Genomic DNA, 20,127 nt, shown 5'->3' with positions numbered 1-20,127 from the left:
GACCTATTTGTCGGCTGGGCAACAAAAAGTACATCTTTCACGCATAGTCCGTACTAGAAAGAAAAAAAAGAACTTCGATACCGGGAATCGAACCCGGGGCCGCGGAGGTCAGATACTGAAAATCCGCTAGGTTAACCACTACCCCATATCGAACTGGGATGATAATTTAGGCTGTTAACTGTATGTTGAACTGAAATAGCAGCACCCGTACTAGGTACTAATGTCCTCGCCCAAGTGGATATCGAAGTGTACAGAGCCCGCCCTGAGGTCCCACAAGCTCAGCCACTTTGCGACAGCCAATCAGAACAAAAGCCGCCAGGTGCTATTCATGCCGATGCCAAGCAATGCCCTGGACTAGGCAGATATGTTTATTTTCTCCCAGGCCTTTTGATCCTCTGATCTTCTGATCTTCTCCAATTTTCGAATTTCTTGGGGAAGTCTTGGAGTCAACATGGAAATCCCCGCAAAACTCCCCTTCTCCAAGCGGCGGCTGCGACCGCGTGTTGTTATCTCGTATGTCGACTTTCCCCAGGTCTCCCCGCAAATCCAACTAACAATTCCTCAGCTACATCTTTGACTATGTGATCATTATGTACGTGCATCAATTCCTCTCTTTACTCCGTACTAACCATGGAAACAGTGCCTGCGTTGCCGGCTTCGCGATTCTCAACACGATCGAGCCCTTCCACCAACACTTCTCCCTCACCAACATCTCCATCCAATATCCTTACGCCGTACATGAACGCATTCCCATGCCTTACGCCCTCTGCATCTCCGGTGCTTTCCCACTCGTTCTCATCATCCTCTACACCTTGTTCATCGATGGCTTGTTTTCGCACCATAAGCCACATGACGCGGCGTCTGGGAAGCGGAAGCTAAGAGGTCCGCATCGCTGGAAGGACAGACTTTGGGAGCTCAATTGTGGTATTTTGGGTCTGTTGCTGGCTCAGGGACTCGCGTTCGTCATTACACAGGCGCTGAAGAACGCATGCGGCAAACCGAGACCTGATCTTATTGATCGTTGTCAACCACGCGCTGGTAGCAAAGACCTTTTCCCAGGATTGTCCAACTCAACGATTTGTACCGGTGATCCCGCATTGTTAACAGACGGATTTCGGTCTTGGCCATCTGGTATGCGATATGACCCAATACTGCTTTTCAGGGTCGCACGTGCTAACCTTAATTCATCCAGGCCACAGTAGTTGTGTGTATACCTTTTGCGATTCGCCTAGTCTTTCCTATTACTAACACAGTCCGATCAATAGCCTCCTTCGCCGGTCTCGTCTACACATCGCTCTGGCTAGGTGGGAAGTTGCACGTTATGGACAATCGCGGTGAGGCCTGGAAAGCCCTTGTCATCATGGCTCCTCTACTGGCTGCAACCCTGGTGGCCGTGTCGCGTATCATGGACGCGCGTCACCACCCCTTCGATGTGATTACGGGGTCGATGCTTGGGATCGTCTGCGGCTTTGTCGCATATCGCCAGTATTTCCCACCGCTCACCGAACCCTGGCGCAAGGGCCGCGCCTACCCAATCCGAACCTGGGGGACCGAACCTTCAGGACCGGAGACAGTTCGACTCAAGGGCTTCAGGCACGATAGCTCGACTGCTCTCCGCAACCCCGAAGAAGAGCGCATGGACCCGCCAGATATCCCCAGATCGGAACATACCCGACCCGACACCTCTACCTATATTCATGCCTCCAACCCGTATCCATCGAATGTTTACAATCGCCGACCACACGACCTTGATCTTGACGGCGGTGCTTGGTCGTCGAGTGAGGACGACCTTAGCAGCGGGTATGAAATGCGACATGGTCATACAATGGGGCAGAATCCCGGTCCCGGCCATAATGCGCATCAATATGACCCCAGTAATGCATATGTGTCGCAGACACAGCCGCTGACGGCTAATGCGGGAATCCATGTCCCTGACGCGATGGCGGGTCCGGGGCGTCCGTTGACGAACATTCCCATGTAAACATGAATGACGGGGTCATTGATTTGCAGTCTAGTTCAGAGCGGTAATTGCCGAAGTTATTTGCTTATGATTTGATGAAGCCATGGATTATTGCGGTGGCCGGTGATACAACTCTGTACTAAGATTATTATGAGCGTGTTGGCACTGGAAACAAAGAACCTGCATTTGTTGCCGAGACCAAGCATGAATTTAACAAAAGTCCTCTATCTCTTCAAACAGAAATAGTTCTATGCAATTTCCAAGTGCAATGAAGTCCAGTCCAGTAGTTCCCCGTAGAGTCTCCACTTATGTGGTTGGCTTGACAACGATCATCTATATTCTCATGCCCTAACCTATCATCCCGAGGGATACGGAGTAATCAAATGCAAGGCGTGGATCAAAAGTGACTGCTCATGCAGGTTCCTAGACTAATCAATATATCAAAAATGCCGAGACCCATCATGGAGGACTCGGGATACCCCAGCCACCGACATCGTGCGTTGTGAATCGCCCAGCCTCCTCGGCCCAAGATGACGCTGAATATCTTTTTGTGATTTCCTCTTTATTCTGTCTATTTTCCTTTTCCTTTTTACTTTCTCTTCTGTATCCTTCTGCGTCTTCTAAATCGTGCATCCTGCACTGTAATCGCAACTGCCTGTGCTTTTTTTCGCGAGCTCGTGTAGCCCCACGATCTTGTTACGGCGCCTCGGACATACCCCAAGCACGTCGGGACAGTTGCACATTCCAAAGATCTGAAACCCAATCTCTCTTTAAACCGTCAAGATGATTGGCAGCGTGTTCTTCATATTCAATCGCCTGGTTGAGATCGTCTTCCTGATTCCAATCATTGGCATGCTGGTATGTCCACTGTTAACCAGTCCGATCAGCAATACCCCTCCGAGTCTCCCGCTAATGATGTCTCTGAATATAGGCCTACTTCGTTAACGGCTATCTGAAAGCAAACCTGCTGACCCCACCGTATATCCTGGTCCTCTTCATCGTCAGCGTAATCGCCGTCTTCTGGGCCATCGACACGCTAATCCGCTTCTCAACAACAAAGCGATCCGCAATCTTCGTCGCGTTCATGGACCTGCTCTTCGTCGGCGCCTTCATTGCAGCTGTCTACGAGCTCCGATTTATCACCAACGCCAACTGTGCCAGCTGGCATGGCGGCTCCGTCTGGATCTCTCTGGGTCCATTCGGGTCCTATGGCCAGAGTACAAATAATCCGCTGTCGCTGGACGTCAACAAGACCTGCGCTATGCTGAAGGCTTGCTTCGCACTTGGTATCATGGAGACGATATTCTTCTTCTGGACTGCGCTGCTTGCGCTGTTTTTGTACCACTCGCATCGCCCGGTTGTTGTTAAGGAGACGACTGTTCGGAGACGCAGTCATTCCAGTCGTCGTGGTCATGGCTCTGGTTCGCACTCGCGTCATCGCAGCTCCAGTCGCAGCAGACCCGCGCCTTATGTCGTTTGATTTGATTTTATACGATCGGCTTTCCTTTTTCTTTTACGCAAGGTGTTTTTGATGATTTTATGAAGATCACATGCCTTAATGAGATACGGATTGGGATATTTCCTTGAGTGGATGAAACCAGAACAATTTTGCAATCGCAGCGATGGGTACCATATTGGGATTTTCGTTGTATGTGCTGGAAATATGGTCATTTACGGCATTTGAGGCTGCGGTCTCCATGTGTTTACATACTATTGTTTTGTTTATGATCATGATATCATGATATCCGACTCAGATATCTGCACCTTTTTCTATATTTCTGAAGCGCTGCTGTAAAAATCACGCCTTGTCAGAAATTTATTAGGTCAAAATCGCCAATTGCCAATTCCTAGATATAAATGCGATTGAAGAAACTTTCGCAGACAATTTATTCTACCTACTCACCTCAAGGTAAACATTCAAAACGATCACATGGCCAACGAAAGCAAGGAAGAAATTCTCACATATCATCCAGATCGAACCGCATATACAGCTTGTGAACGTCGGCACCAATGTGGAAAGTAACAATTCTCGCAATTCTCTTTCTCCCTTGGCCCCATGCACACAGAACGAATGCTGCAATGGTTTTGCCGATTCCAGTCCCTAGCAGAGCATTGAACTCAGACGAGGACGGCTCCCAAGTCTGCTGTGTGCTAGATGGATAACGAAGTCCTTCGCGGGATTTGTACACCTTTCTGATACACGAAATGGTGTTCACTTCGTTTACATTGGGAATAAATACATTCCTCAGACTATCCAGGGGGAAATCCAGTTTGTAGGCTGCCTTGGTGAACTCGGATATATATGGATCGTCGCTTCTCTTGGACCTAAAGATATCGTCAATAAAGATCACACCTGGTCCAGTGCGCCCAATCCACCACACTGGCGGACCTTCGTCGCGCTGCCTAATGCTAATGCTTTGATAGGTGGAATTCGCGTTGCTCATGTTAAGGGCGGTCAATAATTTTGCGTCTAGATGCACAGATGTGCGATCGACGGTATAGTCCGGGTGCCTGGGCTTCAGATTGAAAGTGGAAATAGGGTACGGGCAACCCGCTGCACGGTAGTTCTCGATCCATTTCTGTAGGCTTCGTCCCTTCTTTTCCCACAGAGGGTAATTGTCGGCCATTTTGCTTTGTGAAAATGGTTAAAGGGCTGGATAAGATGAGAATAAGATGAAATAATAGAAGAGTATGTAAAGACGCTCGGTGACTATTACATCTGGGTATAGTATGTCCTTCTCACGGAATTTAATGGTGGCCAGTGTTGGCTTTTATATAGTTGAGAGAGTCGAGACGGCTTGGAGTTCAAAGAAAACTCTCAATGCAATGAAGACTATGCAAAGACTATGAAGCCAAAGAAAACAATGCAAAGAGAAAGAAATCCAATAAACAAAGAACAACTGGAAGTCATGAAGGTTGGAAAAATAAGCTTAAAGGCTTTTCCAAGGTTGGAACTTGTAGACCCATGGGAAATTGTAGAGCCGCATTGAACTGTAAAACAGAGGCCTGAGGCAGCCGTTCGAACAAAAGTGGACAAAGTCAATTACCCCACCGGTGGACTTCCCGGAGAATTTTACCCGCCAAGTCAGACGTTGGCATTTGCATCCATCCACTTACTATAGGATCCATCACGGCAAGTAAATGAGAAGATGACATATCCTGTGAGAAATCTAACAAAATCCCGACTAGATTCCAAGGTTATAACCTCCAATTATCCACGTGCTGTTAATCTCTCATTCCGATGAGAGGGGCTATTTAACAGTGCAACCGTGAATTCTGTCTCGATTGCCTCGCAAAACGGCGTAACGAATGGCTTTGCTTCGGATCAAAACAAAGCTATCAACGCATTTCGCATCTCAATATATATCTTGAACGACAGACAACTGTAGGCCTTGAGTTCCATATCACCTGCCAAAAATACCTACCCCTCTTCAGAACACCTCAATTCTTTCAACATGTCGCTATCACAACCAAGTGCCTCCGCTGTCGGATTTCTCAGTTTACCTGTCGAAGTTCGCAATGAGGTTTACAAATATGTACTTACGGTACCTGACACAATCTATCTTTTTCAAGATCCAGGGGGCCCAGTGCAGAGCTTCGAACCCCAAAAGCCTTATCGATGGCTTGCATTGCTATACATCAACCGACAGATATACGACGAAGCCAAAGTAGTTCTTTATGGCACGAACCATTTCACTCTTCAGGAAGTGGAAACAATGCAAAGCGAGGGCGGCCTTTTGAAGTCCTTTCTGAACTGCATTGGACGTGTGAATGCAGGTTTACTGTCCCATCTATGTATCAATTTCCCAGCTACAAAGAGGGTAGAAGGCCAGTCAGGAGAAGTCAGGCTTAGAGAGGACAGCTTGCAGAGCTTTCAGCTTCTCCAAAAAGAATTTACACACCTGAAAACGCTGGAAACTATCGCCTACAGCCGGAATTCCCGCAGCCTGCTCCAGGGGAATCTCGACGATACCAAGCCCGCTCAAGAGGTGTTCTTGGAAATCGATGCGCAATTAAAAGGCATTGTCTCTCTGAAAAAGTTCACTATAAGGGTTTACAGTGGATCTCCGGACACTTGGGCAAGAGAATTTCTGCAAAAGCTTGGATGGGTTGTCTTGATCAATAGATAGGTCCTGGCGCAGTTGGAGTAGAAAACGAATGTTGGCCTCTGTTTTACTGGACAATTAATTATTATATATCATTCCAGTCCATTCCCGTTCATTTTCTGTCGGTGACAGCCGTGTCTACGTGTTTCTGGAGGGAAGGTCACAATGACATAGACTCTAGGTTGACAAGGGCGTTCATCAAGATGTTCAAAAACCTTGTTATGATGTAAATATAGATACGATTGAGCGTTCACACCATGGGTTTCGAGAAAGTAAACCCACAAAGAACAAATTATTCCAAGACAATAATATTTACATGGTTCGTTGGCTTCCACGATCACTGATGGCTCTTGTGAGTCCGACAGACCACTTCAACAGGATGTAAACCACTAATTAGATCTCCAAAGTCACTGTTAAAACGGTCCTCAGCCAATTTCCGAATAGACCGCTCCGTCATTGGACCAAAAAGCTGCGCTGAATCGTCATTGGGCAGCACTTTCATGATCTCAAAAAGATCCGCTAAGATCTCCAGCATATTCCCCTCATTTTCAACACGTATGTTTTCCAGATCGACTTGGCTCACGCTATCACAGGTCATGGATGGAAGTGCGTTGATCTTGCCAATACATATCAAAAGGCAACACATGCCTAGATCGCAAATCTTCACAGCGGCCCGCAAAGCATTATGTTGCTCATTCCAAGAATGGAAATTCCAGTCCGTGTCATAATGTGAGAGGAGAATCTTCGCCGACTCGTACCGGTCTTTTGTGGGTGAAGAACTGGTGATTATCCGCACTAGAGCTGTGTCGCCTTGATCATCTTCTTGGTGGATTCCTTCCTGGAAATGAAGGGCCAATAGTCGGAAGATATCTGGGTTGCAGGTTTTTGACGCCAAATGCAGAACGTTTTCACCACGGGAATTCCGATATCGAAGAAGGGCTTCGATGCCACTCTCACCCAGTAAATATTGTACCACGTCAAGGTTGTTTCTCAAAACAGCCTCTCCGATCGACTGATGTGTTGGTTTGACAACTTGTGACCATTGTTCGAGTCGATACCCACGCAGCAATTCGCTCTTTAGCTCTGGACTATGCTGAGCGCTGGTCATTAGCCGCCGGATTATGGGCATGCAGCCTGCACTAGCAGCTATGCACAGAAGTTCATTTCCCCATTGTTCCTGGACCAATTGATTTGACACATCATTGACAAGATCAAATACAAGATCGCATTGGTGGTTGGTGAGAGTGCGGTTGCACCACCATTTGATGATAAGTCGGAAAAAGTCAAGATTTCGTAGCTGATGACCAAGTCGATCACTGAAGAAGATGATTCCAAGTCTTGATACGTCCCCCCATCGGAGAATCTCATGAGCAGCTCTCATAGCCGACTGTTCCAGAAAAATGTCCTTGTCGAAGGATGAGTTTTCAAGCATATCTCGTAGCATGGCTACTGAGCCATAAAGCGAAGCGATGCTGAGAGGATCGTACAGACTGCTTTCAAACTCAAATCTTGGCGTTAACGTGCAGCCCGGGCGGCAGTTTTGTTGAATCCAATTGCTTAATCGAGTCGAGCCCGCTTGGCATATCTTCTCTATGGTTTCTAGACTTGGAAGATGTTCAGCTGTAATGGTGCAGAAGTGGTTCAACCAATGGCATGATGCGTAGACAAAGAACTCTCCAAAGCCGCGGTCAGTGGGATCAAAATGGATCATATCCTCCTCCCAAGCTTCCCATGTGCAATTTTTGTCGTACTCGATCGGCCCTTCGTTATCGTTGAATATGTCTTGGGGCAGCTCTGCAATTGCCACAAGATCCTCGGAGAACAGAGTTCTTCTGCCAATGTCTTCAAGAAGAAGATACCTGGTGCAAATATCAAGGATAAATGCCTGCAGACTTTCAGAGCACTGGTCAAGAATCATTTCATCGGGTTCTCTTGAGATTGGACCGTGTCGCCATGGCTGATTCGAGACGAAATTCTTCAGTACAAACTCCTTCACCGACTGGTGCACGAGTCGAACCTGGTGCTTCTTTACGTCTTTGAACTCGACGTGAGCAATGAACGGGTGAATTAACCTCATGACTCTCTGGTGATCCACTAGCTTGGCAAGAGCATCTACGGTAGTGACATGTCGAGTCGTACCTAATGCAACGGCCCAGCCGAGCTCTAGTATGCTCAAATTTCGGTTAGTGGTGGCGAGAATCTTGAGCGCGGTACTGGCAATTTTGAGGTTGTCGGGATCGTTTGAAGAGCAGCGGGAGAGCAACGTGCTGTAAACTTCTGATAGCTGTTCGGGGAGTGACATTTCTTCCAAGAAGCTTTTCATCGGATCGAATGCCATAATTTTGCGGGTTTCAATCAGCTCAATGGTCATCCTCGTCCATATGGCGCTTCCTTTTGCTAGACGAGTAAGTCTGTCGATGACAAGTGACTTGACATTCGGCGATAGATCGAACAACTTTCTTTCGACGACTTTTGCGACGATAATGCCATCTCGATGAGCGTCAGTTACCATTTCGATCTTAGCCGTATCGTGAAGCCGTTCCAAGATCTCATCCTGTGTACGGGAAGACAGTATGATTTTCAGCCCCGAAACTCTCTGTAACAATTTTCGCAATATTGTCAGGAGATTACTTCGGGATTCTCTATTGCACTCGTCCAGGCCATCAATCACCACAAAGACCGGGCGATCAATTGCTTCGAGCACTTTGCATAGGAACTCTCCCAGTGTTTTGAAATTTGTCGCCGGATCAAAGTCCCCGGAGTTCTGAGCCTCCTTGTACCACTGAACAAATGGCTTCTTCAGACCCGTGAGCTGCCCAAGGAGCGATAAAATTAGAGCCGATAATATGAAGACGGTTTTCCCCGTCTCATCATCCCGGCAATAGTAATAGCAGACCTTGGGCTGAGGTAGTTGGTGTTTGCTTCTTCGTACCAGCTCGTCCGCAAGAAATGCCATAGCAAAGCTTTTTCCACTGCCCATATCGCCGAAGATCATCAACTGCTGTGAATCGGAAGCTCGGTACCAGTTGATGAAATTGGGATTCTCCAGTAAGAATTCACAAGCTTTATCAGCTCGTTGTTCGGTCAAATATTGATGGTACTGGGTTTGTTGGCTCATCTTGTCACCACCCAGCCATCTGGAAACTTGGATCAGGTAAGAATGCGTATAACAGCGTGAAATGTATGAAGACTTACTTTCACGATCATAGAGCATACGTTGAATATCGGTCTGGATTTCGCACGTCGCTTTACTTATGATCTTCGTGAGATTTTGTGAACATTCCAGAAATTCTTGCACAATGGTTGGAAGGCGGTCGTTCTCCAGAACCATTTTCATTATGAATCTTGCTCCAGTCCTTTTCAAGATCTCAAGTGCAGCTTCGTAGAACTCGAGGATCTTTTGATACACCGAGACGAGTGCCTGCAAAATATTAGAAAAGCTTTGAGAAGGAATTTCCAGTAAATACTTTATGGATGTCGTTCCTATCCGCTTTCTGGCCAAGCGTGTCACAGTCATCGATGTAGGCAATTTGCTTCAGCATCGCTACAATTTGCTTCGCGAAGTCCAAATCAGCGGTTGCAAAGCTGATAGCAATCTGCCAGCAGATTAATAAGCGTTTGATACAACAATCATTAGTTCATTCAACGTTGTCATGGACGGAGCTTACCGCAGTCACGCTTCTAACCACACCAAAAGCCGCATTTGTAGCTGGTTCCATATTTGCCAGTGGGCTTGATAGATCCAGCGCTAGCTTGAATCCCTCGAGATATATTTTGTGTGCTCGCAAATAATTCAAGCCCCTCAGAAAGGCAGATTCGTGGACTTTTTCTTTTCCAGTAACTTCAAGGTCATGGAATAGCTGCATGACATTCTTTCCCTTCATATCAGCGATGTCCAGTTCCTTCCCAAACATTTCAACTGCCTCGCGGTATGCTGCACTCCACAGGTCTGCAGAAGCAATACTGTTGCTAACACCATCGCTTGAAACCAATAGATCGGTAGTGTTTTGTGCAAGACTGTTCCCATAGACGATGCTCCGAGAGGCTAGGTTTTGAGTTTCGCCTTTGCTAGTATTGGTCAAGACTGTAGGGGTATCACTCCCTTCTATGAGAGGCAACGAGCTCGCAGTGGACGCTTTTGGAATAAACGGTCTGTTTACCTGATTAGCACCGTTCAATTACTCAATTATGTTCAAACTCACTTTGTAGAAAGCCCCTGGATGTGTTTTGATAGGTCAAAATTCGAATATATAGAGCGGAAGCGATCCAATTGTCGGTGTAACCGGTGCCGAGAACCTTCATCTTTTGCTTTTGATTGTGGCATGGTGGTCAATGACTTTGAGCTTTTCAAGACTTCGACGTTGTAGTGAGTGGTCTGCGGGTATATAGATTTCAGTTCTAAACATCCCTATGAATTTGAAAGTAACCGTGACTCATGCATCATAAATTGGATTGGTAGCACGTATACGGGGTAACTGTCTCGGATATTGTTACAGGCGAGCTTGCTAATCCGCGTGGCATGTATTGTAAATATCACATACATGTACAATTTATTAAGTGGTTGCATTGCTGTCCGTCTTGAAGAACCTCGAGAGGGCCCTCCAGTGATGTGATCGCAGTCGAAGTATCCCATTACAGCCTACTCCAGATCTAGGTGATTATATTAAACGTGTGAGCTGTGAATTTGTATTGTACCGGGTAGCGAACATACCTGCAACACAACTGATACAATTACTGGGCTAAGAGCAGGTTCCTGTTGCCGGAGGTCTCAAAGGTCTCTAAAATCTGAAATTCCCAACCTGTATTATACCATCTCTACAACCTTACAAGATTATATCGATTATTAGGCCTTCCATTTCTATAGATCTTTATTGAGGTCCCGATGGAGATAAAGGTATTGGGGGATTCTGGGGATTCTCGTTATTCAATGAGAATAGTTTTGAGACCTCCGGCGACCAAGTGCCTAGCTGAGACATGTGGCCGATCATGAGGGCCTATATTGACTGGCGGGTATATGCAGATGCCAAGAGACAAATACTGTAGTACACCGTGAGGTCCCAAGTAGGACTACTCGTTTAGGGCTATGCAGGCCACCGTGAAGGTAACCTCCGTTGACCGCCATTATCCAGGGCGCCTTTGGTTTGTTTGCTCTTGGATCGTAAATGTCCTATACCATTTCAGCTTTTCAAGTGTTGTTGAGATGCATTTCCTGTGCCATTTCCTGAGGCATCCACATTTAACAGTCAGGGTAAATAGATCTCGTACTCTCTACCTTCTCTTGTCCATCCTCCATCTCTCTTGATAAAATGCATACTAGCCTTTCTTTCTGATCAATCTAGGCCACATTGCCTAGAAATATTGGCATTTTATGTATCAAAGTGACACACCAATTACAGTTCGGAGTTAGGCCAAGGTGGGTTTGTCCCACTAGTGCACTTTCAAGGTTAGAATGGATTCCAGGGTTTAGTGACTCAACCGTGCCACACACACAGGTACTTTCTGGAAAGCAGCACTGGAAGTAGGTATCAACATGGCCACAGAGGGAGAATTTGTAATTGTGAAGGCATTCTTGCCCACAGTCCCGCTCCCCGCAAATAGCGAGCGCGCAGCAATAACCACGGATCGCTTACTTGTCCGTGCCCTCCAACCAACCGACTTGGAAGAGTTACACGTCTTGCACACACAGGAAGAAGTCATGAGGTGGACCAAGGCGGGGTGTATCGACGAAAGTCTTGAGAAGACAAAATCCAAACTGGATGCTTTCCTACCACCAAACGATCTTACCACCGCCAATTGCGCCATTTGTCTGAAGAACACGGGCGAGCTTATCGGTATCGGTGGCTGTCATCTGTATCCTGGAACGCATGGGTGGCCTGAAGTTGGATACATGCTTCGGACGGACGCTTGGGGGAAAGGCATCGCGACAGAGTTCTTGAGCGCCTGGCTGCGGTTTTGGTCAGAATTGCCTCGCGCGGAGCGGGAGGTCAGAGTTCAGAAAGAAATGGTCGTTGGAGAAGGTGTAGTGGATGAGTGCCTCATCGCTATCACGGAAGCAAGCAATAGTGGAAGCCAGAGGGTACTGTTGAAATGTGGGTTTGAGCGATTCCGCGAGTTTCTCGAGGTGGATGGTACCAAGACGGTGAACCTTGTTGCTTTTCGTTTTCTTCCAAAGCGATAGATCTCGTCTGTGTCGATATAAGTGTATAGTTGGCGTTGAACAGGCCGGCAAAGTGATGCCTTTCATCCTGCGATTTTCTGAGGGATTTAAAAGCGAGATCACATCTTTAGCCCAACTACCTATACCGAAGACCACAGGCTTAAGCCCTCCAGAAGCTGTTACTGATGTATCGTCCCCTCATTACAGGCTGGACTCAAGTAAAAAAAAGAACCAAAATTGACTCAAAGTTGTTAATACATATCTCAACACCAAGACCTGGAATCATCTATACAATACAGAGTCCCGTCGTTTCAATGCAATCGACCGGATACTAAAAATGAAAGGAAAATGCAATCAGAAGGAATACACAACTCGCATCCCCCTACTTCTTCTGACCCTCACCACCAGGAGCCTGACCCGTAAACGGATCAAGACGCAGCTCCTCAGCTGTGATAGGATTGTAAGAAGTCCGACCCTCCCTTGCCATCTTCAACCGACGCAACTGACCCGCCTCACCAGCACGACCAAGTATGCCCGCAATAAGACAAGTAGCCCGCAGACTATCATCGTTCGAGGGAATCGGGTAAGTAACTCGCGTAGGATCCGCATCGGTATCAATAACACCGATAGTAGGAACATTGTTTAGGCCACACTCATGCAGCAAGACAACATTCTCAAGCGGGTTAAGACAAATCACCAAATCGGGCTTGAGCGACGGGCGATCAGCAAGATCAGACTTGAATTTGGGCAATTCCTCGTCCAGCGCGTTGACAACCTTCGTCTCACAGTGGCCGAGAATCTGCTCGCCGTTCGTCAGAGAGCCCGGAATCCACCGCTCGAAAATGTGGTAGCCCTTTGCCAGCGACGCCGCCTTGACAACGGCCCGCTTCTGACCCTTCCGCGTGCCGGCGAAGAGGATTAGTCCGCCACGTGCAGCGACTTCCTCGACGACTTTTGCGGCGCGGCGGAGGTGCGCGGCTGTTACGTCCAACGAGATAATGTGCACTCCCTCGCGTATACCGAAGATGTATCGCGAGTTCTGTGGGTTCCAGCGCGAGGTTGAGTGGCCCAGGTGTGTTCCTGCTGCGAGCAGCATTTCCAGGGAGATCTGGGATGGCTTGGGAGGGTTGCGGATAACATTTTCGGGGTCGTAGGAGGATTTCACGCTTGTGCCGAGCTTTTTGAAATTGCTTCCTGGGGGAAGAAAAGAAAGACAAGGTTAGTTGATGCGTTGGAGGAATCTCCGAGAAGATATTCGCGGCTCACTTTGCGGCTCGTCTGATGTGAACTCTTGTTGTGCGGGTGTGCTGGCCTCAGATTGCGCCTGTACCATCTCAAAGAGGGGGTTTTCTGGGCGAGAGATCTCATCTCTGATGGATTTTTGCAATGTCTCGACTGGGGTTTCGGGCAATGTCGATTGGAAACGACTGGAGATCGGAGCTCGTCGGCTCAGAGCAAGGAGCTGGCGGCCTGTGGGATGTTGTTAGCAGGGACATTGAATATGATAGCGGCAATTGGACTAAACTAACCCTGGCGCATACAAAGCTTCCGTATAATCATTTTGGGAATGCTAAATTGCAGATATGTCTGACGAGGAGGTTACTGGGGACTCGTCCGCTCGAACTTTTGTCGGGCTTGGCGGTTGATGCCTGAGGCCGTGCGCTATTCCACTTGGGGTTGTGTTTTGGCCTCTCCGCCTGCTACAATATACACACAGACAGAATTCTCTATCATTTTGATTTGCCATGGCAGTTTACTTAATTGGTTTACTGTCTTTTACAAGGAATGTTGCAAGTTAATCACGTTGCAATTCTGAAAATTATGGTCAGACCACACAAAGGTGATTTCCAATATCAACGCAGCTCTTGTCATGGTACAAGCCCCTTGAAGGAGGAGAAAAAAACCCATGAAAATTGAAAGCGATCTGGCGGAAGGCGAAAAGAAAAATGCATGCCGACCCATTGGGATAATAAGAGCAAAGAAAGAAATTCATGAAAACCGTGTCGTCAGGCAGAAAACGCAAGAGGGAGGTTCATCGAAAACCTTCTACTTCTTGAAGAAGCCACCGAGCTGATCCATCATGGAGCCGCCGCTACCATTGTGGGAAGGAGGGCCGCCGCCATATTGACCGTTGGGAGGGGGGGCACCGTACTGAGGAGGAGATTGGTTGTCGCTGTTGCGGTGCTTCTTGACAGCGTCTTCAGCAATGCTACCAATGATGGCTCCACCGATTGTTCCGAGGAAACCGTGGTTGACCTTGTGGCCAGCGAAGCCACCGGCAGCACCACCAGCGAGGGCGCCGGCAAGACCACGCTCGCCCTCCTGGGCCTCACCGGGAGCACCCTGCTGCTGCTCATAGCCACTATGATATGTTAGTACATAATGAATGAAATGAATGGAGAGGGAAGGACATACCCCTGGCGGTTCTGGTCCTGCTGGCCATAGCCTTGCTGCTGCTGGCCGGAGTAGTAGTCGGAAGAACCACCACCCTGCTGCTGGCCGTAGCCCTGTTGCTGCTGGCCGGAGTAGTCGGAAGAACCCTGCTGCTGGCCATAGCCTTGCTGGCCGTAGCCCTCTTGACCCTGACCGTACTGTTGCTGTTGGCCGTAGCCTTGCTGGCCACCGTAGCCTTGTTGGCCACCATAGCCTTGCTGCTGGCCGTAGCCACCCTGGTTGTACTGGTCGTAGCCGGACATGATGTAATTTGAATTGGCTTGATAGAAAATTGATGGATGATGGAAGGTGGGGTAGTGTAGATGTGAGGAGTGGTAAGTGATGAAGAGAAGTCAAGTGAGGGGGGCAACCTTTTATAAGAGGTGACTTCAAGTAACCACAGGGCTGACGGTAAGAACCCCACATGGCAAGCGAAACGTTACGGAACGAGGGGAGGCGCAGCGTTGGTAAGCGTCGGGCATTTTCAGCCCTGTACGCCTGGGCATCTTGCGCATCTTTGCATTTACCGTCTTTTACTAGTTCGGACGTGAAATCTATCGATGGAGGATGCACTCAGCCTCTGATTAAGTCACTTACACAGCCACAGTCCCAACTTTGGAACACAATACTGTAACCTACTGTGGCTATGCCGGGCTCAGCCTCGGTTTATACATTACCAGATTAGGCCCAAAATAGATTACGCGGATCTATCGGCTTCCACGGATCTTCCAGAATCGCTTTCTCCGCTGCCGCACATTGGCTCCCGAGGTCTCCTCTGTATCGTCTGTATTGGGACGGTTTTATGTGGCTGCCTACGCTACGGAGTAAGCTGAACAGAACAGTTAAAGGTGGCGTCATTTGCCGAAGACATCATGAGTCGTGAATTTCTGATTCTAAGAGATAATAGCGCCTGAAGCCAAGTCTATATACCAACTATTACGATTGACAACATGTTGTCAAAACAACATCGAAGTCAAATTGCTTTGAAGTCATAATGATGACATGCTCAGGTGACCATCACATGATGGCGAATCGGGAGGCAACAGTGTATGTTGTACAACGTCAATCACTTGGTGTCAACAATATATATCTAGGGCATACGACCGAGGAATTACTAAATTAATAGACACATACTGCCTTCAATGAATATTGGCAAAGGAGCCGGTCACCAGACTATTTTCTTTCATAAATCACCAAGCCTGGCTTGTGTGTTGCCCCTCCCCCGATTCCCATATCTCCATGCCGTGGACCACTTAGATGCTCTCGTTTCTAGTGGGCTAGATGATCGATTATGATTGACGCATGACTGGTTTAAACATGGGACTATTACATGGGACTTGATCCGATCGGGTGACAGTAGGTTGATCTACCCCTAGGGTCCTCATATATATCCTACGTTGTACAGCATGCACGCTGACCACCATCGAATTGCGAGAGTCTTAAATCACATCCGAGATATACTCCGACCACAGGTTCATTGTCATTAGATCTGTTCCATACGTTTATAAACTAAATCGCAGTTGTACATGTGCTCTTGACTATAAACACCGCTGCATATGTACTGTGTACAGATCTCCGAGATCATTCCCAAACCCGAGTCGATCGATGCAGTAAAATGAACATGCATAATCTGCAGACCAATCAAACCACTGAATCATAGCACATCGACCGAACGCCTGCCTGTAGTTTGTCAACTTGCAGAACCTTATGCTTTCCTTCGCCCTTGCTGTTGGATGATCATATCATTGGAATGTCATCTGCTGATCCACCTTTGCTTTTTTTTGTGTCAGCCCTATTGTGCTCTTCGGTATGTGACTCCATAACAAAATGGTGTTCTGTACTTATAACTAGAGCTAAGGGCACCCGATCGACATGAGCAAATTTCCGTGAGGTTTTGCTTTTTCCCACATTCTTATAATTGTCCCCAAAGATCATTTTCTGTGATCTTCCACTGCTCGACTGTCCATACATTAGCTATTACCCGCTTACTTTGTATACGACTGGGTTAATTAGTGTATGTGCCAAAAATGCGACTGCAATTGGTCCTCTCAGCTCTGTGCTTTTGCCTCGGTATCGTGTCCGCAAAACCACACCCAACGGTCTATATAATTCGACACGGCGAGAAGCCTCGGGATCCCAACGACCATGGTTTGACCTTAGACGGGGTTAAGCGGGCACAGTGCCTGAGACATGTTTTCGGCCAAGGCTCGGAGTACAACATCGGGCATATTATGGCACCTCGTGTGAAATGGGGTAGGTTTACAACAATACTCGAGAGCAAATCGACACCACAGTGCTGCAACGAGGCGCGCAGGTGGTTGAATGTCATAGACATGGCTGACAATATGCTTTCTGCCTGTAGATGGCACACATGGCCGTGCGTTTGAAACCGTTCTACCCCTTGCCAAAGATTTGGGTCTCAGAGTTGACACACATTGCAAGCGGAACAAAGTGAAATGTGTGGCTAAGGCGATCAGGTCGTATGACGGACCGGGAAACATTTTGATTGCATGGCGGCACTCGACTATGAGTGGGATTGTGGAGGAGCTTGGTGCTTGGGAGCCTATTGAATATCCAAATAAGCGGTAGGTAATTGTATCCTCAGATGTCTTCTTGTTAGTATGAGATTCGCATCGCTTGATATATGCCTGGGAGACGGTTGTCTCATGAACCCTCGACTCGCGACTCGACAGAAGCGCGTTTGTTTGCCTTGTGTTATGTCCTGCGCTAATTGTTTCAGATTCGACGTGATTTGGACAGATCCTTGGCCGTATGGGAATGTGACAAGTATCAAAAGCGAGGGATGCCCTGGACTAGATGTTAGGACTGGCCTCGTGGATCAGGTCTGATATAGAAGTGGAGAGAATATCCACGTCATTTATCATGGAGTGCCTATTCATGTATTGGATAAAACAATGCATAACCATGGAATCAATAGAAGATCAAGGTAAAAAAGAGCACAATCAAAAAGGATGAATAGAAAGAATACGGTGAAGGGAACAATCAACCGACCTGGAGCCTGTCTATCAAAATGCACGGACCAGCACAGCAAAATTGTTGTGTGAGGGCGGTGAACCAGCCGAAGCGGAGACAATTGTAGCGCCAAGATTTCCTTCCCCAAAATTTTTCGTTGCGCTTGACTGTCTAGCTTTCCCTTCCAGAATACAATTTCTGTGTACTGGAAATATTATGGATGATATCGAGGTTTGTGCACTCGGAGAATGCCCCGCAAGGATTGCGAGCTGACTGCCCTCAAGGAACGGCTGCGCAGCCATGCGCAGGCATTTGACGGTCTGCTGTCTTTGATCCCCGCCAAATATTATTATGGCGAAGAAGATACAAGTGTATGTGACCCTGTTGCATTTCATAAGTCAGCGGCTTTCGGATTGGAGTCAGCTTGTGTTCTTGGCTTTATCTTTAATTCTGAAGATCTCTGTCTGACCATCATCCTCATTTTTAGGATCAATGGCAACGCAAAAAGCAAACCAAAGAACAAGCACGCGAGGCGAAGCGGGCGAAGCTGAACCCCGATGCCGCCAAGACCGCCAAAGACGTGATGGATGAAAACGCACGCAAGCGAAAGCGGGAGGACGGCACCCTCGAGTCCGACTCGTCCGACGGAGAGATGGGCACGGAGACCCCTAAGGAAGGACTGAACCGCGGGGCCGCCAACATCAAGAAGCAAAAGCAGGTTGAAAAGACTGATAAGCCAGACGCCGCCAAGGCAGCAGAGGCCGAGGCACGGAAAAAGCAAAAGGAAGAGAAGAAGGCCCAGAAAAAGGCCGCACAAATGGAGAAAAAGAAGGCCAAGGATGCGGCCCGGAAGGAAAAATCCCAGCAGGGAAAGAAGTCATCGACTACCCCAATCGAGGATTCGGAAAAATCTGCATCCAAGTCTAACGGCAAGGCAGCCAAGGACACTGAAGCGTCCGAGGATGAAGAAGATGACGACCAAGAAGATGACGGTGTTGTCGAGGAAGGGTTCTCTATTGAGTTCAACGCTGAACAGGAAGACCCTTCTTCTGCCCCTTCTACCACCGACTCTCCTACCTTCGATACCTCAAACCCCCAATCCGGCACCTCCTCCATTTCCTCCATCGTTCCTCCCTCCGTCTCTACCGACGTCAAATCCTCAGAGCCCAAGCCTCTTAAGCACACACCCGAAGAGTTGAAGCAGCGTCTACAGAAGCGTCTGGATGAGCTCCGGGCCAAGCGCCACGCAGATGGACTCAACGGCAAGCCTGCACGCAACCGCCAAGAGCTGATCGAAGCCCGCCGGCAAAAGGCCGAACAAAGAAAGGCACACAAGAAAGAACTGCGCGAAAAGGCCAAGGTTGAGGAAGAAAAGAAGAACGACGAGGCCATGGCCCGCCGCTTCTCGCCCGGTGGCTCTGGATCGCTCCTGGCATCCCCCCGCTCCCCTGCCGAGTCCGTCAGCTCCGCTAGCAACAACTTCTCCTTCGGCCGTGTGATGTTCACAGACGGCCAGCAGACAGATATCACCGGAACCAACGTACGCGAAAAACCGAAGACTGGCGGTGCCCGTGATCCGGCTTCCCAGCTCAAGGTTGCCGAGGCCAAGAAAGCCCGTCTCGAAGAGATGGACCCTACCAAGCGTGCCGACGTTGAAGAGAAGGACCTTTGGTTGAATGCGAAGAAGCGTGCTCACGGCGAGCGCGTCCGCGACGACACCTCTTTGCTGAAGAAGGCCCTCAAGCGCAAGGAAACGGCAAAGAAGAAGTCTGAGCGCGAGTGGAGGGACCGCATTGACACTGTCGCCAAATCCAAGGAACAGCGCCAGAACAAGCGCGAGGAGAACCTTCGCAAGCGCCGGGACGACAAGGGCACCAAGGGGGGCAAGAAGAAGTCTAGCAGCAGTGGAAAGAAGAAGGCTGCTCGTCCTGGATTTGAGGGCAGCTTCAAGGGTGGTGGCAAGAAGAAATAAACAAGCTTCTATCTAGTGGCTTACTTTTATCTCGTTTCTCACTTGCTTTTACATCAACCCGTGTTTTAAATTCTTCTTTTCCTTTTCTCTGCATACCCCTCAGATCAGTCTTTGTGTCTTGGATGTTTACATCCCTAAAACAAGATCGCACACAGAAGCCCCCGAACCAAAAAAAAAGTGTTTTGAGACTTTGAACTGGGAAATATCCATCCGGAGATCAAGGTGCCTGGTGTTTACGTTTTTGTCTTTGGCAGCTTAATCTGTCACTTTATGTCTATGCATGACAGCATCGGTAGCGATTTGATTTATCTGTGAATACAATATCATTTTCTTATCGAGCTGTATATGTGTTCCTTTTGTCTTTATGCCTATGTAAAACTATAGAACTCAAGATGTACTATATTTATGCGGTTAGCGAAAAAGTGTTCAGCGAAGATATAAGATGGGATTGCCGAATTTATATATGAAATTCAACCAGAAGAAAATGAGTTGCTAGATTCCATAACACAGGAAATAAAAAGAGACA

The 20,127-nt window shown here is 48.0% G+C and overlaps 9 protein-coding genes across 9 annotated transcripts; 5 read left to right on the top strand and 4 right to left on the bottom strand.

Annotated features, from left to right (window-relative positions):
* Positions 1–451: 451 nt before the first annotated feature.
* N7518_001083 (phosphatase PAP2 family protein) lies at positions 452–1,981 on the top strand (the record flags this gene model as incomplete). The annotated part of the gene is made up of 5 exons (XM_057182011.1): positions 452–513; positions 566–592; positions 641–1,131; positions 1,193–1,204; positions 1,266–1,981. 5 exons carry the CDS (start codon positions 452–454, stop codon positions 1,979–1,981), a joined length of 1,308 nt encoding a protein of 435 aa, XP_057047361.1.
* A 762-nt stretch (positions 1,982–2,743) lies between these two features.
* On the top strand, positions 2,744–3,440 carry N7518_001082 (uncharacterized protein; the record flags this gene model as incomplete). The annotated part of the gene is made up of 2 exons (XM_057182010.1): positions 2,744–2,818; positions 2,892–3,440. The coding sequence occupies 2 exons, from the start codon at positions 2,744–2,746 to the stop codon at positions 3,438–3,440; spliced, it is 624 nt and encodes a 207-aa protein (XP_057047360.1).
* A 478-nt stretch (positions 3,441–3,918) lies between these two features.
* Positions 3,919–4,587, bottom strand: N7518_001081 (uncharacterized protein; the record flags this gene model as incomplete). The annotated part of the gene is made up of 1 exon (XM_057182009.1): positions 3,919–4,587. The coding sequence occupies one exon, from the start codon at positions 4,585–4,587 to the stop codon at positions 3,919–3,921; it is 669 nt and encodes a 222-aa protein (XP_057047359.1).
* An 828-nt stretch (positions 4,588–5,415) lies between these two features.
* Positions 5,416–6,090, top strand: N7518_001080 (uncharacterized protein; the record flags this gene model as incomplete). Its single annotated transcript, XM_057182008.1, has 2 exons — positions 5,416–5,725; positions 5,771–6,090. The coding sequence occupies 2 exons, from the start codon at positions 5,416–5,418 to the stop codon at positions 6,088–6,090; spliced, it is 630 nt and encodes a 209-aa protein (XP_057047358.1).
* Positions 6,091–6,403: 313 nt separating this feature from the next.
* On the bottom strand, positions 6,404–10,368 carry N7518_001079 (ankyrin repeat domain-containing protein; the record flags this gene model as incomplete). The annotated part of the gene is made up of 4 exons (XM_057182007.1): positions 6,404–9,487; positions 9,534–9,662; positions 9,735–10,171; positions 10,269–10,368. 4 exons carry the CDS (start codon positions 10,366–10,368, stop codon positions 6,404–6,406), a joined length of 3,750 nt encoding a protein of 1,249 aa, XP_057047357.1.
* Positions 10,369–11,596: 1,228 nt separating this feature from the next.
* On the top strand, positions 11,597–12,244 carry N7518_001078 (GNAT family N-acetyltransferase; the record flags this gene model as incomplete). Its single annotated transcript, XM_057182006.1, has 1 exon — positions 11,597–12,244. The coding sequence occupies one exon, from the start codon at positions 11,597–11,599 to the stop codon at positions 12,242–12,244; it is 648 nt and encodes a 215-aa protein (XP_057047356.1).
* A 361-nt stretch (positions 12,245–12,605) lies between these two features.
* On the bottom strand, positions 12,606–13,783 carry N7518_001077 (mitochondrial 37S ribosomal protein uS2m; the record flags this gene model as incomplete). The annotated part of the gene is made up of 3 exons (XM_057182005.1): positions 12,606–13,417; positions 13,490–13,693; positions 13,753–13,783. 3 exons carry the CDS (start codon positions 13,781–13,783, stop codon positions 12,606–12,608), a joined length of 1,047 nt encoding a protein of 348 aa, XP_057047355.1.
* Positions 13,784–14,269: 486 nt separating this feature from the next.
* Positions 14,270–14,919, bottom strand: hel10 (putative high expression lethality protein Hel10; the record flags this gene model as incomplete). The annotated part of the gene is made up of 2 exons (XM_057182004.1): positions 14,270–14,585; positions 14,639–14,919. 2 exons carry the CDS (start codon positions 14,917–14,919, stop codon positions 14,270–14,272), a joined length of 597 nt encoding a protein of 198 aa, XP_057047354.1.
* Positions 14,920–16,683: 1,764 nt separating this feature from the next.
* Positions 16,684–19,601, top strand: N7518_001075 (putative 60S ribosome biogenesis protein Rrp14; the record flags this gene model as incomplete). Its single annotated transcript, XM_057182003.1, has 5 exons — positions 16,684–16,909; positions 17,019–17,241; positions 17,397–17,499; positions 17,890–18,000; positions 18,117–19,601. 5 exons carry the CDS (start codon positions 16,684–16,686, stop codon positions 19,599–19,601), a joined length of 2,148 nt encoding a protein of 715 aa, XP_057047353.1.
* Positions 19,602–20,127: the final 526 nt, after the last annotated feature.

The sequence above is a fragment of the Penicillium psychrosexuale genome (assembly GCF_028828465.1).
Source record: "Penicillium psychrosexuale strain IBT 29551 chromosome Unknown utg000001l, whole genome shotgun sequence".
Classification (NCBI taxonomy): Eukaryota; Fungi; Ascomycota; class Eurotiomycetes; order Eurotiales; family Aspergillaceae; genus Penicillium; species Penicillium psychrosexuale.
This window is presented reverse-complemented; position numbering and strand designations above follow the sequence as displayed.